Consider the following 16,388-nt stretch of genomic DNA (forward strand, 5'->3'; position numbering starts at 1 on the left):
TCGAGCTTCTTCTTCCGAAACCCCCTCCCCAAACCCCCTTTATAAGCGACTAGCCGACGCTCCGCGGTTTCACCCGCATAGTGCTCGTTGCCGTGAGAATACGGGGATAACATATAGCCTATGCCACTCACAAATAACGTGGCATTCTAGTGGTATGAGAATTTTTAAAATCGGTTCAGTAAATCTAGACATTAACCCCAACAATACTGCTTAACATGCTCTCCAAGGCTGAGAACTGAGAAGTTCTTTGAAGACATTTTTCAATATTTCTTATCTCAATCCAAGACCTGGTCATCCGAAGCCATATAGGCTAAGCACTGAACCTACGAAGCGCCAAGTAAAGTAAGTTAGATATAAAACAAATTTATTAATAAAAATATTTTATTACAATAGCCTTAAATGTAGGTAGGTATAAAAATACTAAAAAACAGATCATACCAAACTAGATTTTATATTCACTAGTACTATGTGTACATGTCATATTAGCACAGGGTTGATGTGATTATCACTTTTGCTTTCTTTAAGTGCACAGATTAAAGAATAATTCGCAGATAGAGCGTATGGAACAAGGCAGAGATGCTGCCATTTTAAGTACAAATTCAAAAACGAATACATTCATACGAAGCGTCGCGTCAGTAATTTTCAATATTATTCAAGAAAAACGGCGTCTTATGTTAATTAGCATTAAAAAAAAATGGAGTATTTTTATAGGTAATTTTTGATTATTAGTCTACTATGATATTAATTTACGTAATTGTTGTTAGTGTTACTAGTATAACCGGATGTCAAAGAGACACATGACGTTTGTTTTATTTATGGGTTTCACCGGCCTTACCTTGCATTCTGTATCATTCTTTATTCTGTGTTTATGTACAAAAAAAGGTTTTATAGTTCTTCTATTTCCGGAAGATGGTTTTGTGTGTGTGTGTAACGTAAAGGAACGTAAACACAGTAGAAACGCGTTGTCATATTGACTGACTTAATTCATTTATTATGTTATTACTGTTGTAACTTTAAACTCAATATTCAAAATTTAAAGTTATAAATATTTCAGATTGCCACAAAAATATTTTCTACAAAAAACAATTCCTACTACACCCCAGGCGAGGCGAGGCGGTCCGAGTCAGAGGCGATATAATGCGTTTCCCTTAGAGTGATAGTAGGACACGTACGATATCGAAACCCGTTTATCAATAAACCGATGTTAAGCAACTATTAACAGACACTTGATAATATTTTAATGTTTTTGCATTGCTAACGTCCTTTACGTCTTACGATATATTACACCCGATTTTCAAAGCGAAACCGTCTCACGAAAATAGAAAAACGTACGTATGTACGTTTATTTCTATATATCTTTAAAAACTGCGAGTATTTAATAAACATACATAATACTTAATATTTAATTAGTTTTCATTTATGTTGCTTTACCTATATCATCGTTTTCACTTAAGAAAGTTACCTATTACATATTGTCTTGACTAGTTTTTCCTATTCTTACATTAATTACATGAAGTGTTTTTAAACTATTAACTTATCTATTTATTTTAATTCATTCCATGAAATTAAATATGTAAATATAGGTATTATTCCATTGATCTTTCATATTGTTATTATAACAAATATCAAAACAAAATATTTCCCAATCAAAAATATTGTTTCCAGCAATATTTTTTTCTAATATCTTTTAAATTAATTTTGTCATATTTCAGTCAGTTTCCAAAAAAAACCTTTATAAATTAATGAGTATGTATAACAATTTGTCATAAATCTCTTCATACTCGAGCAATATTTTGAGGGATACAAATATAAAAGTTTAGCAAATGTTATTACAAAACGAATTATCACTTTTTCTTAATAGATCCTTTACATCTACAACAAAACTGGCCATTTTTATTCTTCTTGAAATGCAGATTGAATTCCTGTTTAAATATCTTTCGATACATAGATTCTTTGACAATTGTTACATCGTCTTTACTACATTCTGTTACATACATGTCATACATTTGCTTAATGCTCAAATTTGACTCTAAATACTGTTTTTTTCTAGAAAACTGTTTAATAGGCTTCGAATCTGTTGTATTGAACGACATTATGTGTTTCCTGACTCTATCTTTGACGTCAGCGGACAAGGAATGAGCGCTCGCTTCAGACAAACCCCTACCGTCAGGTTTAGGTAAATTCATATCAGATTTACCTATATGCACATTATAAACTGGTTTCTGAGATATAGACAACGTACCTAAATAGAAATTCTTGCACACAGTATACCGAACCGCTCTAACTAAGAAGAAATATTTGAAAGAATACTTTCTTTTATTATCGCTGTTGATAAGTTTGTTTTTAATAGAGTTCCTTTCGGTAGTGTTTAGTAAGAAATGCTTTTTTTCATTCGCGTTGAGGGAATAGAAGGCTTTGAATATATGTTGTCGATCTACGTCGTTAATTCTCTCACTGCATTTATATCTGCAGGATTTTAGACAATCCTTAGTATTCCTAATATGTCGTTCGGGGACTAACTTACCTCGCCTACTTATGTAGGCTTCACCTCTCTGGTGTTTCTGTTTCCGTACATTGCAGGCCCATTTGTTTGGGTTGGGTATTTGATTGCGTGCTCGCTTCTTCATTGCTACGTCTACAGACTCCACTTTGGTTTGAGAATCTGGTTTGATCCTGGAATTTAAGTTTTAAAATTTGGTTAAACATACAAAAAATACAAAAGACTGCTTCACAAGTAAGAATGACATGTGAAGTCTTTTTAGACTAACAGTACAGTTTATATAACACAAATTTTATATAATGTGGTTGTGGATTTTTAATGTGCGGTGAGACTAATATCTTAGTATTCCATGGATTCACCATGGAATGCTAAAATATTCGTCTCACCACACATTAAAAATGGTGCTGGGTTCATTGTGTGGTAGAGAGAAAGACATTATGGAATCATTTGTGGTAAGGCCCCAGGTTGGAGGAACAATTACACAGGGATGCTGCTTAAAAACTTAAAAACTCACTGACTTCCATGACTGATACTTACTCAATCTCTTTCTCATTAACAATCGGCATGTTCGCTTCAACCTTTGCTACAACACATTGATTATCTTTCAAAAACGCCTCATACTCGCCGTAGAACTGGTGCTGTAAAGTGTTGGTCAGCAAGTGCTGCTTGAACATTGGCACTTGCGGCAGAATCACATGCGACGTGATCTGCAGTTGTTGGCTCATGTCACCTTGCAACACCTGCAAGCAAGATCACCATTAACAACCCATATTCAACTATTTTTGAGCACGAGTCTCCTCTCAGAATGAGGGGTTAGGCTAATGGCTCACCACCCTGGCCCAATGTAGATTGGCAGACGTCAAACAAAACTACTGTCAAGTTATAAAATCACTATTGTAGAATTGTAATTTGTATGACCACCTTGTACATAATCGATATGCTGCCAACCAATTTTATATTTATTTTATGTTTTTGGCTATGGCTAATCTTATGGTGAGATTAACCATGTACACAGGAGATATTATAGTACACAAGTGCACTCTCTATTCCCTCACTTCCATAGTCAGATAAGACAACAGACCCACACAACCAGAGAAAGATCAGATGCATAACTGACAGCTTTACATGCTCATATACAGGGGTAAACCAACACAGCCAACTTCCCAACTCGAGGCTGCTATTAAGATTATTCTCATCATGAAAATACCACCTTGTATATTTAAGTGTATTAAGGTAAATTAAAAAAACATTAATAATTTCCATTTTTACCTGCGACTGCATTTGCGTCTGCAATGGCTGAACATTCTGCAGATGTATCTGCTGACATGACATAACTGTTTGGTTCTGCGATATCAGGTGCTGGTTCTGAATATCGTGTATATGAGATGAGACTGGTATGTGGAGAGATTCTGATGTTATGCTCTGCTGGTAGGAGACCTTCCCTTGCGACTGCAGCGATGGGTGTATGGAGACAGATGGTGGGTACACTTGTACTATGTGAGGCAAGCTCGCCGGCACTTGCATTTGATCCATTTTATTTAGTTCTGAAAATATTATTTTACATTTCATAGCATTAAGTATGCCATAGATATCGTAAGTACATGTTAGTTTTAGAATATGCCAATAATACTCTGAATAAGTAATAGTAGGTACGTAATAAAAAAGTAAATTAAACTTACTATCAAACAATTGTGAATTAAGAGTTAATTCTCGTAACTTTCATTGAATATCAATTTTTTTTTTTGCATGAAATTATTTAGTAATGCAACATAATATCCAATTAAAAAATATTGTAAGCATACCTTCGTAAATGCCTTACTAATAATCCGAAATAGTGAAACGAATAATTACTATATTTACAAATTTATTTTAATTTGCCACGGTTCCATCTCATATCCAAAACAAAACAATATGGCCGACGGACGCTTACAGACTCAATAAAAATATAAACTTCAAATTATAATGTTGCCAAATGAAAATAACAGAAAAACCGGTAAAACAGAATTAGTAGATAATAATTAAGTCTAATTAAAAACTGCCTTGTTCGTCCAGTAGTTAGCATATTATAAGTAGATTCAAATCAGGCCCTTGAAATGATTCCTAAGTCGAACGAAGAAATTAATTAAATAAAATGTAAATTTCCGGAATTTCTCAGTAGAAGCCTAGATTGGGCGTTTGATCGTCTTCCGATTCCATGAGATTGATATTTGTCACGGTCATTATCAAAAACCCTCACTCTGTATCACGGTGGTCAGGTGTTATAATAAACAAAAACAAATCATTGTGTAAAATCTTTTTTATTCATAAAATATAGAGTTTGGCTAATGAAAGTACAGACTGAAATCACCCTCCAAATTTTAAAAAAATCTGAGTAAATCCTGAAAATTATAGCGCAAATATTGGAATAACTGAGTATAATACTTATTTATAGGTAGTAAAGTATTCACGAACAATAAAATTATTTAAACAAATTATTAAAACGCATGTTTTTTAATTTTTTTTTAATATGGCGGGCGGTTTCGATCGCTACTTTCATTAGCCAGACTCTAAAAGTAAATATTTTATATAAAAAAATCTATAACGTAAAAAAATTGGAAATATATAACAAATATTTATAATATATTTAAATGCTGTATTTAAATGAAACCTAATGTTTATAAAAACCATCGCGATTTAAAAGCTAACCTAAGGATTTTAAAACATAGGCTACTTTTCATCCCGGAAAAATCTATGGTTCCCCTGGGATTTGTGAAAAACTGAATTCCACGCGGATGAAGTCGCGGGCGTCTGCTTGTTTTATATAAGTCTTATCCAGGAAACAAAAATAAAACATTGTAACAATTTTTTTTATTCATAAAATATAAAAAGTAAATATTCTTAAAAAAATATAATATAACAAAAAAAATATATGGAAAATAATAATAAATATTCATAATATATTTAAATGCTGTATTCAAATGAAAACTTGATGTTTGTATTAACCATTGCAACTAAAACGTAACCTAGGGGTACCCAGCGCTTTTATAAAGTTCTATAGGTAACCAACGTACCTACGAATTATTTCCCCAAACTTCTTTTCTATCTATTTTCCCAATCCATTATTGATGTCAATGCAAATCTATTCGTTGTTTATTATTTAATATATCTATCTTTGTATATCTACATATTTACGCTATCAGCTAGTGACCTTAATAATCAAAACAGTTATTTTGCGCGTTTGTACTATAGGTATATAGCACGTAATATAATACCTACGTAGTTAAGCTAAAAGCTTCTTGCACGAGTAAGTATTAAATATTTGGTTTATCTTCAAATTTTTTCTCTAGGAAATTATAAACATAATCATATACAACTAGCATAATTGCACCGCCCGGCCCTAATCGAAGAACTTTTGGTAGAAGACCCTTGTAAAGAGCTCGAAATCTGCAAAAGAAAATAAACAATCAAAAATCAATAGTCTTATGAAAGTACAATAAAAATACCTGTGTGGAAAACAATGGGGACCATTTTGACGACCTCCATGGCGCAGTGGTATGTGCGGTGGATTTATAAGATGGAAGTCCTAGGTTTGATCCCCGGCCGGGCCGATTGAGGTTTTCTTAATTGGTCCAGGTCTAACTGGCGTGAGGTTTGGCCGTGGCTAGTTACCACCCTGCCTCCGTAAAAAACGTACCACCAAGCAATTTAGCGTTCCAGTACGATGTGGTGTAGAAACAGAAAAGGGTGTGGATTTTCATCCTACTCCTTACAATTTATTCCGCTTCCATCTTAGATAGCATCATCACTTACCATCAGGTGGGACTGTAGTCAAGGACTAACCTGTCAAGAATATAAAAAAAGAAAAAGTGAGGTCTAGACTAATACTTTATAAACATATATTAATTATTAAGTTTGTAGGGGACAATCTCTGAAATTTCTAGACCGATTTTAAAAATTCTACAAACGCCCTGTTTACGTAAACAGGGCGTTTGTTAGTAGGTAATATTATCAAAACGCAACAAAGACTACATATAGACGTACTTAATAATGGCATAGAATCAACTGATACTAATCAACTGGTTTAAAAGTACTAAATATACTACAAACTATAGTGTGTACTATGCACCCAAAATAACGGTTTAGTGGAACTTTTGGTAACAAATTCAGCATGCATAAAATATAAACTTAATATCAATGTATAATAACTATGTTAACTAATTCAAAAAGGAAAACGATACGGAAAACTCAAGACTATTAAAGAAACATAGGAAACTGTCAATCGATGCAAGTATCTATACAAATATTTTAAGCTAATCTAAGCTCCGTATTTCCTCTCCTGTAGAAGGACTTTATAGTTGGCCGTTTAAATGGGGTAATAATGATGATGATATAAAAGTAATAAATAAATCAATCCTTAAAAATCAAAAAGAATAAGGTCAAGTAAATGTGGTCCAAAAATAAACATAAAAGTAGGTACCTGAAATAAAAAGTATTGCTACATCCAACAAATAACTCGAATATATCTTGGATATTAGCCAAATTTACAACAAACAAAAATTAATACGAGAAAGAAAAGCTTACGCAGGTACCTATTAGTGCATTTTTGAAAAGTAAAAAATAAAATTGAGTCTGTATTTACAAATTAGTATCACGTACGATAACCTGAGTCGGTTTTTGGCACAGAGCCACTGTAAAATTGGTAGTTTAGTTGAATGGCACAAAATATGCGTACATTACAATTTTAGCGTAATCCAATGCTACACTTTCCGAAGATAAGCCGTTGATAAAATATGAACATTGGTATAATTACAATTTTACGTTAAAATACTCTAACTGATCCGATATGTTGTGCAAAACATATTATATGAATCATTTCTGGGCCCATGACAAGAAAGTTTGCAGAATATCTCACCAGAATTAAAACTGGTATAGTTATTCTAGTGTAGTTATTTCAGTATATTGGTAGAGTTGCTAATCATCATTTTAAACAGAGCAGACACACAGAGAACTTTCTAGAAAATATTATATAGGTAATAGGTACACGCCTACACTTATACGGCAATAATAATTATGATATAAGTTGTACGAGTTAATTCTGTTTATAAAACATTCTAGAACAGACCTACAGAACTTGATAGAAAATATAAATATCAGGTGCCTAAATACCTGCAACTCTTGTCAGGTTATGATTTAATATATAGGTACCTCAATCTGTTGTCTTACTACATAATCGTCAAATTAGCTGATATCCTTGAGAGGAATATTGCGTTAATTAAGCGTCTCTTTAGATTTTTGCTAACTTTTACCCAAATGCAAAAACGAGAATGCAAATCTCATGCGACTCTGTTATTATTGTCACAACAACTTTGATGGCATCAGTATACAAACACGAGTACGTAATTTAAAAATAAGTATTTATGTATACTATACAATTTACGATTTATTTTAATGAACATTTAGAAAGTCTACCAAAATTACTATCATGTTATATACAAGTAGTAATGTTCAAATTTCAACTAACTTACTAACACGAGATATTTTTACGCCTATTTACTGCGAGGCTTATGATTACGAACAGGAAAACTATTCATAGTTTCAACGTAATAGTGTTTTACATTCATCTATAATTTTTCCTTGCACACAACATTGAATAAGGTACTGTAGGAAAAAACTGTACAATAACACGTAACTTCTTAGATAATATTATTGTCTCAAATCAGTACATTCATTATTATTAATAGATAGGTATAGGCTCTGTCGGGGGATGATTTAAATAAATGAAATGCAATTTTTAACAACAACTAGTTCATAGTAGATTTACTTGGGAAAGTAATGGAGTAAGTAGGTAGGTAGGTATTTTACACTATCGATATCGGAAATTAATTAATTACTACGTTCAATCAAGAAATGAATATCACTATAAATATTTTATATGTCCCTACAACTGGTTTATAGCGGCTATAGCTATTATTATGAAATAACTGATGAACGTCTTGCCAAATTATATGACAATATCATAAACTGGTATCCATAACAGGTACTTGTTCATAGTACAAGGAATGTCCTAACTAATTTATAATAATTCAGTAAGCATTATTTAGTTATTAGGATATTATTATTACCTTTGAATACATTAACTATAAAAATAGCCTTGAATATAATCAAAAGTTACATTACGATAAACAAAATATGCCGGCACTTACCCCTCCTCTTTATACACTAATGCTATTGTTCCCGTCGTCGATCTATATTTGATGACACCCGGCGTTGGCTGCGGTCCTTGGATCCGACTCTTTGCGACATCAAACGGTATATTAACGCAAGAACCGAGAACTCCCGACGTAAAGCCAAGAGTCACTTTCCGTCCGAATTCTAAAAGTGGATCCTGCAACATCAATAATTTTAAATGGAAAATCTTGCGCGATAATTAAATATAGACTAAGCTAGATTTCTGATTAACTATAACCAATTATTTTTTATATAATTATCAAGACAAACATTTGTCTTAATTCAACGGTGTTATTCAATCAGCAACATATGGTTCTTGTTTTGTATTTAAACTTTATTTGCATTACGCAAATTTTAATAATCAACTACAGTTCGTTTTATGTAGGATGGTGCGGGTGACAGTTCGTTTCACTATTGAAAGTTTGCCGCGATTCACGATAATAGTACATATTATGAACGTCATACAGGAAACCGTCACCGTACCCATGCTATCTGAAAAACACTTTAGTAGGAGAACAAAACGGTGAATATTGCGTCAGCATTTAGTTTAACATATATATAATGATAATGATTGAGCCTTTAAAGTATTCGCAAATGTTAAATACTCAAGGAAAGTAAATGATACTCGTATACGTTGTAAGAGGAACACTTGAAGGTTATCAATGTTTTTTTAATACGTCAGCATTATTTATTGATGCCAGGAGCCAGTAAATAATTGAACAACTTTCAACCTTATCACGTAGCATTTAATTTACTAATGCTGTTACTAATTGTATATCGCAAATATTTGTTTGTATCGTTTTCCAAAGTTTCCTTAAAAGTGTAAATAAATAACAATACGAGTATTTATATGAAAATAATCAAGAGTTATTTGTAGAAACCAAAGTCGTTAAGTAAACCGGTTGAACTGTTTACTTAACTACTGCTACGTAAGTAAAATTGTTGGAATAAGACTAATCGGTTCAATAGATTGTGAATTTGTTTTACACAGCATTGCTTGAACAAGCTTGTGATTAAAAACCCTGGATACTATAAAACTAGTAGGACATATTCCGTCAAATTTAAATGAACTCAATAGTGCAATAAATTTAGAACAATCGGTTTAACAAGTAAATTTTCAAATTTGCCTTCTTTTATTCGTTATTTTTAAATAACCGTTTTATCGTATAGTTAAGTGCTGATAACCGAGAAAACAAACATATCATTGTATCTCATAACTGATAACAACAGCTACATAATATGCAAACAAATATCTATTATTTATATAATATACATTCACTCAAAGTTACGGAATCAATATGATAACGTCATCAAACACAACAATAACTGTATAATAATAATTTCTATTATTATGTTCAGTAAATAAGATTGTCTAGTTCTCATTTTAAGTTGTGGCTACCAAAATTGGAATAAGAAGTATCTCTCATAGAAAGAAGAATATTTGAACCCTTAAATAGAGCGAAGGCTGATAATGAAGATAGTACCTTATTATTAAAATATTTTTTGCTGTGTAACTTCATAATGCTTATCAGTTACTACTAAATTACTTAATAAACAAACAATATACAGATCTGCATATTGTTGAAGACAAATATTAATTAAAGAAGCTACCACAGATAATATGTTTTATCACGCTTGGTAAAGAAACAAGCACTTGACCTTCAGTAAAAAGTAACGCCAATAACAGAAATTTGTTCTGTAAGGTGTAATGATGGTCGCTGTGAATATACCCCAAGATGTTCTGTTTTGTACCCATGACCTTAAACATTGGTGTCACGATCATTGTGCCTATTTATATTTCACTAGCGGACGCCCGCGACTTCGTCCGCGTAAAAATTTATGTAAACTTTTCTACCTCTACCTTACCCTGCTCGTAAACCTACCTAACCCTACCCTACCCTACCCCTACCTTACTCCTACCCTACCTCTAACGCTAACCCTACCCTCCCCCCACCTTACCCCTACCCTAACCCTACCCGTACCCTATCCATACCCTACCTTACCCTACCCTACACTACCCCTACCTTATCCGTACCCTACCCTACCCTACCCTACACTACCCTACCCTACACTTTCCCTAGATTACCCCTACCCTACCCCTTCCCTACCCCTATCCTATCCCTACCCTCAGCAAAATTGGTCCAGCCTTTTGAGCGTGGTGCAATGACCAAAAGACTATAATTTCCCAAGCGACTTCTATGCTAATACTATAAAGAGGTAAAGTTTGTGTGGTTGTTGGGGGTAATCTCTGGATCTACTGGACCGATTTGGAAAATTCTTTTACCAATAGAAAGCTACATTATTTGCGAGTGTCATAGGCTATGTTTGGTCCTCGTATTCACACGGAAATGGGAACCACGTAATTGAAACCGCGGGGCGTCATATAGCGGCATTTCTGCGACTTCCAGAAATTTTGTATTATCTCCGAAACTATATAACTAATTAACATACTGTAAAGGGCAAATCTTATCTCTATAATATCCTTGTGATTATTAAATCATTTATTTTGATAAGGTTTTAAGTTTAGTTGTGTAAATAATGACGTAAACCTTAGTTTAAAATTTAAATAATTTATTAAAGTACTAAAGGTACTATATCTGCTAAAATATAAAAGATAGATATATGGTGTCGCGGACTTTTTTGTAGAACTTTTAAAGGTTCAAAAAGCCTCCATACATTTATTTCAGTTATACGCAATGGTTGAGGCAGCGCATGCGAATAAGTAAGTTTTTCGGTCTGACCTGTAAGAGAAAACCCGCGATATCTCAGTAGTTATATATGATAGAAATATAAAATATAGCCTATAGCACTCCCCGATAACGTAGCATTCTACTGGTGAAAGAATTTTTAAAATCGGTCCAGTAGTTCCGAAGATTACCCCATTTCAAAAAATTGTTACAAACTTACAAACTTACAAACTTACAAACTTTACCTCTTTATAATATTAGTATAGATTAACAACCATGCCCTACAAATCAAACCATAGCAGTTCTGCAAAAATAAGTAAAATAGCACATTTTACCAGGTAAGATGGACCTTCCTTCACATTTTCAAGCTTTAAAAACATTATTTAGGTAGGTATCTATTGCGTAGGTTCATTGGCCTATAGTGTTGAAACTCAGAATACATAGTAGTACAAGGTTGCTGGTTGTACGTTCATTGACACTTGTTCAAGCAATGATGCCAAGGACTAACGATTTCTCGGTAGCTAGACCTATCTTAAAAATATAGTTACCGCCTTGAGTATATGGATGTAAAACACAATAATAATACCTATTCATAATATTCATATTTAAATAATCGTAACTAGGCTACTAAACTATTACTATAGGTATACAATTACGTACCTCATATTCTGGTAAGTATCCCTTAAAACTGTGATAAAATCCGAAATAAACCATGTTGAAAATTCCATTTCTTGCTATAGTGGCAGTAAGTCCTTTATTTAATCCTCTAAAACCAAGTCCGTTCTCTCTTACGATTTGCCGTGTTACACTCCACGTGCTTGGTACTTGTGATGCTAAAGCTTTATTGGATTGCAGGGTCACCTTTACAACTTCGAAAGGATTTACTAAAATAGCTTCTGTTATTCCCGCTCCAAGACCAGCCAGCGAAAATGTCTGCAAATAACAATACACTGATAAAAAATATAAGCAAATAAAGATTTTTAGCAAGGTAGCTTTCGGCCTTTGCCCTCTACTTTAATAATGTCAAGGACATTCCACCATAAGCGTTCTGTCACCTAAAATACCTACTTGACATACATAAGATAATAATTAATAAAACATATTTGATTGCAACTATGTTCGACACCAAGATATCATCACTGTTAAGCGCTACCTTAATAATATTTACCTATAGTTTTCTAATGCACTTACGATGAATAATAAAAACTTTACAGAGCAAAAAGACAGAAACATATTGTATTTATTTTCCGTGTCTACTATTTCTACTAAGACCGTGCAGGAGTCCTCTCCACTCTTGCACAGTCTTAGTAGAAGCTAGCTGCGGTAGAGCTACTATTAACTAACGCTCATGGCATTGCAAAAGTGCTTGCATTATTTACTAAGAGAGTATTTATCCACTTTTATTAAAAGTGGATTATTTCACGGTATCATAGAAGCTAACTTCCAAATCGGCAATAGAGTCACTACATCCGCAAGAGAGTTACTTAATAGTACATCTATTGCCGATTTGGAAGTTACCTTTACTAGAAAGACACGACTTTGGTAACATAGTCAAAACTTACTAGATAATGATAGGTTTAACTTAACCTATTTTGATTAAACTAAACTATAGAATTCAAAATACAATTATTACAATAAGTATGACGTAAGCAAGCTAATAAGTAAATGTTAATTAGTTAACGACTCATTTGGTTGCTAGGCATTAAGCAGTTTTTTACTATCTATCAGCGTAGCGTCAACTCAATAATATCAATAACGTGTTTTCTTATTGTAATTGACCGTAATCTTGGCGATTAATGTTAATATTCTATTGATTTAGTTGTTTAAAAATGTAATACTAATAATATAAAATAAAATACGTAGTTTATTGAGTGCGATAATAACTGATGCCTAGTGGTCCAACGGTTAGCCTATGTGGTGTTAGATTACATGGTCCTGAGTTTTTCGTGCTAAGCTTTTCTTTCTTCTAAGAACAGTGAAAATTCTCAGCCCCGAGTAAGAAAAATGTGTTAAAGTTCATTTGAACCTTTGAAGGACATGGTTAAATAATAAAAATCAAAGCATTTGCGTCTTAGCCCGCCAACCCACAACAGTATGGTGCGTTTAAGCTCCATATCCCCTCCCTAATAAGGAGGTTTGATACAAAGTAAATACATTGCTTGAATAATCTTGTGATTAAAAACCCCGGATGCGTATAAAACTAATATATATGTTAGTAGAGATATTAAATTTTCCACAATCCAAACATATTAATATAGGGAGGCGAATAAGTAAATATCTGCATGAGTTGACATAAAATATTATAATGAAACATATAGAGAAAAGTATAAAAATAAATCTTACTAAAGGAGTGGGTGTGCTAGAGCCGAACATAAAGATTTTTTTATACTGTTCAAAAGTTAAAAACTTTACTGCACGTTTCGGAGTTTCGGCTAAAATTGGCGGCAAAATTCCTTTCCAAAATGAAGTTAATCCTTCGTGTTGATACATTTTTTTCATACAGTCAATAATTCCATTATAATAGTGAGGATCTGAACTCTTCAACGATGATTTATTTGCTTGTAATTGCAATCTCGTTTTAACGAGATCCAGAGGATGCATGATACAGACTTCTATGAATCCCGCACTTCCACCAGCCCCCACTTGCATTGCTGCTTGTTTTAAAAGCTTCTCTAAATCAGGCATAGTTATTGATTTATAAAATAACGCACAAATATTAATATAAATAGTTTCACAATAATACTGTTACGGTACACATTCCGCAATAAACGCTCGACACATACTGCTTTACTTTGTCCAGCAAATATTTTAAAAATACTCTAAATTTGCGCCTTCTTTCTACTATATCGGTCTCACTCTAACATGACCGAGATTGATTAGAATAATCTGTAAATTACCGGTTTTTTCAAAAGATTATAAAATGGCAACATCTTTCATCAGTCAAATTACAACTGTCAACCAAAGTGTCAAGTGGTGTCAAAAGTGGAAAGTTGTTTCGACAATTTTTGGTTAAATAATTCGGAAAAATGTTAAAAAAAACAACAATCATGCTTGTAAATTTGCGAAATTAATTTGAACCTCAATAGTTTAATGTTAATATTGTGTAAACAGTGCTCTCAAAGAACAATAGATGTCAATAAAGTCTGTTTTCGCGTATACACTGTCATCCAAAATGGCAGGGAAGACGAAGAAGTTGTGTTTGGACATTAGCTGATGTGAGATGTGAATAGTGAAAAGTTACCATTGACAGTGTTGTGTGGGTGTGAGTTGAGCGCGGAAATGCGGACATAGCGCGTACAATGGGTTCGCAGACTTTAGAGATACTACGCCAGGGTATATGGGCATCATTAACTGGCGGTTGGTTCTACGACCCTCACCAGAACCTATTTTGCAACACAGTACACCTATACATCTGGCTGTTCTTGCTATGTCTCCCGTTTTCCGTGTACCTGGTAAGTTAGAGTAAACAGTCAGGTTATTTGTGACTTGTGTATGAAATCAGGTCACTACTGTTACAGTTTGTTATTGTTGCCTCACAAACACAAACACACATGTATGTGTGTGTAACAACCGAGCTTTGGATTTTATTACATAGATACCTACACTACAATATTTTAAATTAAAACCAAAGGTCCTCTTTTTAAAACAAAACATGTTTCCTGTTATTGCAGTATATGTTTTGGGTTTTTCCAGGTCATAATATTTATCATCATGAGCATATTATAATTACCCACTCCAGGGCCAGGCCTCCCTCCTTTTGGGCAAATAAAGATTTTTAAAATCACAACATGTATTAAAAAAATAGTACTGCTTTCAATTTTAAAAATCGCTTTCTATTGTAATAATCAGTATGGTATAAGCACAAAGTCAATTATATAGGAGAGACAAGACCTGTGTCTTACAGTGTCATACATAATGCTGATAACGGTGATGAATTGGATGAAAATACTGACATAGTTTTGTCTTATTCTATAATTCAGTTAAAACTACAAGAGTCAAAGAAATGCTGCCAAGATAATTAATATTATAAAGGACTAAGTCTGTGTTAAGAAAAAAAACACCTTATTTTTGTCTTTTACACAGTATTTTTACAGTTATTTGGATATCACTTGTCTGGCAAAGCAAAGAGAGATTAATATATTAGCATTCCATGGATTTACCATCATTATCATTATCAGCCAATGGACGTACACTGCTGGATGGACCTCTTGTATGAACTTCCAAACACAAGTCTCAAGCCGCCAGCATCCAGCATCTCCCTGCAACCCATTTGATATTCTCGGTCCATCTAGTGGGAGGCTACATAGTTCAAATAGGAGATTTACCATGTAAAAATTAAATAATGAAACTTTACAAAGTTACAGGGAATCAAATTACTATGTGATTCATATGATAAACAAATGTAACTGCTGTGTCAGTATTTGGCATAAAAACAACATTACCATTTGTGTAACATGAGTAATGAATATCAGGCTGGTGTCATATTACTCTGCCTTCCAGTGATCAATGGCTTTATTCATATTTAGGTATAATCTCTTTTATTTAATGACCAGTTAGTGATTAACTGCAATTTAACCAGTAGGCCCAAAATTCCATATATTAGAAGATTCCTATTAATAACAATCTTCACCCATCTGTTTAATGGATGAAAAGTTTTTATAATATGTTAAAACATATGTTGTGAGTAGGTTGTCTTGAAAACTCCTGGCCAAACTATCATTAATGTTAGTTAATAAATATTAATAATAGTTAATAAGAGTTTCCAATCTATTTATTATAAATATAATAGGTGAAGGTTGTTTTACTATGAATCTTAGACTAATTAACCATGAGAGAAATACAAATATTGAGCAATAGCTGAAAAGTCAAGAATATCTTTTACATTATGTTGAGACAAAGAGGGAGCTATATTTCAACTCTGCCACTATTGGTCTTTTTGTCTTGACGTTGATGGCCTACTGAAATTACTGGAGATGTCTAATTTGGGAGAAGTA

The 16,388-nt window shown here is 33.1% G+C and overlaps 3 protein-coding genes across 5 annotated transcripts in view; 1 reads left to right on the forward strand and 2 right to left on the reverse strand.

Moving 5' to 3' along the window:
• Nucleotides 1-347: 347 nt before the first annotated feature.
• On the reverse strand, nucleotides 348-4,632 carry LOC112052581 (uncharacterized). 2 transcript variants are annotated; one of them, XM_024091718.2, is made up of 4 exons: nucleotides 4,303-4,632; nucleotides 3,770-4,044; nucleotides 3,038-3,240; nucleotides 348-2,673 (listed from the first exon to the last, which is right to left on the reverse strand). In XM_024091718.2, the coding sequence occupies exons 2-4, from the start codon at nucleotides 4,031-4,033 to the stop codon at nucleotides 1,845-1,847; spliced, it is 1,296 nt and encodes a 431-aa protein (XP_023947486.2). In that variant the 5' UTR covers nucleotides 4,034-4,044; nucleotides 4,303-4,632; the 3' UTR covers nucleotides 348-1,844. The 2 variants fall into 2 exon arrangements, with proteins under 2 accessions (XP_023947486.2, XP_052742057.1); XM_052886097.1 differs by lacking the exon at nucleotides 4,303-4,632 and adding an exon at nucleotides 4,180-4,204.
• Nucleotides 4,633-5,332: 700 nt separating this feature from the next.
• On the reverse strand, nucleotides 5,333-14,189 carry LOC112052583 (mitochondrial 2-oxodicarboxylate carrier). The gene is made up of 4 exons (XM_024091720.2): nucleotides 13,738-14,189; nucleotides 12,055-12,327; nucleotides 8,683-8,864; nucleotides 5,333-5,923 (listed from the first exon to the last, which is right to left on the reverse strand). Exons 1-4 carry the CDS (start codon nucleotides 14,077-14,079, stop codon nucleotides 5,791-5,793), a joined length of 930 nt encoding a protein of 309 aa, XP_023947488.2. The 5' UTR covers nucleotides 14,080-14,189; the 3' UTR covers nucleotides 5,333-5,790.
• A 162-nt stretch (nucleotides 14,190-14,351) lies between these two features.
• LOC112052582 (protein pecanex) overlaps nucleotides 14,352-16,388 on the forward strand; it is a 44,561-nt gene continuing 42,524 nt past the window's right edge. For both annotated transcript variants that reach the window (XM_052886239.1, XM_052886240.1), the window contains exon 1: nucleotides 14,352-14,846. In XM_052886239.1, coding sequence (XP_052742199.1) covers nucleotides 14,694-14,846 — 153 coding nt within the window. In that variant the 5' untranslated portion in view covers nucleotides 14,352-14,693. The remainder of the gene's footprint in view (nucleotides 14,847-16,388) is intronic.

The sequence above is a fragment of the Bicyclus anynana genome, chromosome 16 (genome assembly GCF_947172395.1).
Source record: "Bicyclus anynana chromosome 16, ilBicAnyn1.1, whole genome shotgun sequence".
In the NCBI taxonomy this organism is placed as follows: domain Eukaryota; kingdom Metazoa; phylum Arthropoda; class Insecta; order Lepidoptera; family Nymphalidae; genus Bicyclus; species Bicyclus anynana.